Source organism: Acyrthosiphon pisum, chromosome A2, assembly GCF_005508785.2.
Source record: "Acyrthosiphon pisum isolate AL4f chromosome A2, pea_aphid_22Mar2018_4r6ur, whole genome shotgun sequence".
Lineage (NCBI taxonomy): Eukaryota > Metazoa > Arthropoda > Insecta > Hemiptera > Aphididae > Acyrthosiphon > Acyrthosiphon pisum.
In genome coordinates, this window is record NC_042495.1 from 47526738 (window position 1) to 47528445 (window position 1708).

The following is a 1708-nucleotide window of genomic DNA, read 5'->3' on the forward strand; positions in this document are numbered from 1 at the left end:
TTGTAAATCAATACATTCATCGTTTCACTCAGAATCTAAAATGCTCTTATCTCTCTTGAAAATCAAAATAACGAATAAAAGCCAACGCTTAAGCACAGATAAAGTTATTATCTAAAAAATTTATAATAGGTAAAATCACTTTAATATATAAACTAACAGCACAGAGGTGTCGTTTCATTTTTCATTACAATTTTTTTTCCACCCAGACCTCAAGAAAGAAGTTTTACTTCAAAAATATACATCATGTTATTATATTTATTATAACGGTTCACGGACTGCCAAGATTATAAGATAAAAGTGGTCTGCGGACTATAGGTTTTGAACCACTGTTTTAATGCCTATAGATATACAATGTACATAGTTCTTCCATTTTCACAATATATGTTAAGATTTTTTGGATCATCCCCTCTTGAACATGCCACATATAACTGACCATGGTTAAAAACGGTGTATAGCAGAAGTTTTGTGGTTTTTAAAGATTGTCCTTGAGATTTATTTATTGTAAACGTGAATGCAAGCTTTACGATAAAAAAAAACATAGATAATCGAATGACAGCCCGGGCAAAGACCGCGTAAAATATCATCATAGACTATACAAAAACCTACTTACAACGAAATAATACATTGTTTGAGTTTATAATTATCACCAAAGTTCATATTTTAACACGATAATATTGTAACGTGGTCGGAGTACCTTATTACGATTTTAGTTATTCAAGGAAGGATTTCCCCTGTGGATAAGTTTTCTTTAACTAGGTTTAAGCACTTGTACAAGAGATGTTTACCAATCAAAAATAAATTAAAAATACACGTATGGTTTACAAATTTCGAAAAATTATTTATACACGTTAAATAGTACTTTATACAGTGTAATGTATTTTGGGAGATGGCTGTTAATAATATTGTATATTCGATATAGCTCGTGTTGATGGTGACTGTCGAACTGACCATCATTTTAATAATGAAAAACAATTTGTGTGGAGTTGAAAAGTGTAGACGATGACGTATATTTTGTGTAAGTAAATTTTATAATGTGTATTAAGTGATTGATTATAATATACAGGATGTATCCAATTTATAATGCTACAATAGGATAAACTGTTGAATGACGATGAATAATTATTAGTAGAAGTATATTATAAAACTGGTTTACAATATCATCGTAAATAATACATGTATAATATATTATATTGTGGGGCGTCTCAGTATACTAGTATAAATTAACTGCGTACAGCGTGAACGATTTTTTCAGGATGTTTTTCTCTTAATATCTACGTCACTACGTCAGAAGATACTATTATAATTCAAATTGAAAATGATTGGAACATTGCCATGTTTTTATATACGAGAGTATTTATATAGTATATATGTTAATGTAAATTTTTTTTTAAATTGTGTTTATTGGTTTTAATTTAGGTATTTCTATGGAGTTTATCCTATATATGACGTATACAAGATGTATATATATCCCAACAAAAACATTCCGTATTAAATATAAACAATTTCTATTTTACAAGTGTTTGGAGCTCAAATTTCAGTAAATTCTTCAAAATCGTGAAAATTTGTTAATGATTTGGTGTTAGAAATGCATAAAATATTCAATTTGTAATTTTAGATTCTGAGTGAAACGATGAATGTATTGATTTTATAATGATGTGTGTGTTTTTTTTTTTTTTTATTTTTATATTTTTATATTTTTTTTTTGGGG

At 27.7% G+C, this 1708-nt stretch overlaps 1 protein-coding gene across 2 annotated transcripts in view; it reads left to right on the plus strand.

Moving 5' to 3' along the window:
- The window catches only part of LOC100166365 (venom protease), a 16803-nt gene that overhangs the window by 2679 nt on the left and 12416 nt on the right, over positions 1 to 1708 (plus strand). The window contains exon 1 of one of the 2 annotated variants that reach the window (XM_029490744.1): positions 985 to 1015. The exons of the other annotated variant lie outside the window; for it this stretch is intronic. Coding sequence (XP_029346604.1) covers positions 1000 to 1015 — 16 coding nt within the window. The 5' untranslated portion in view covers positions 985 to 999. Of the gene's footprint in view, positions 1 to 984; positions 1016 to 1708 lie in introns of those variants that run through there. 2 annotated transcript variants of the gene reach the window in all.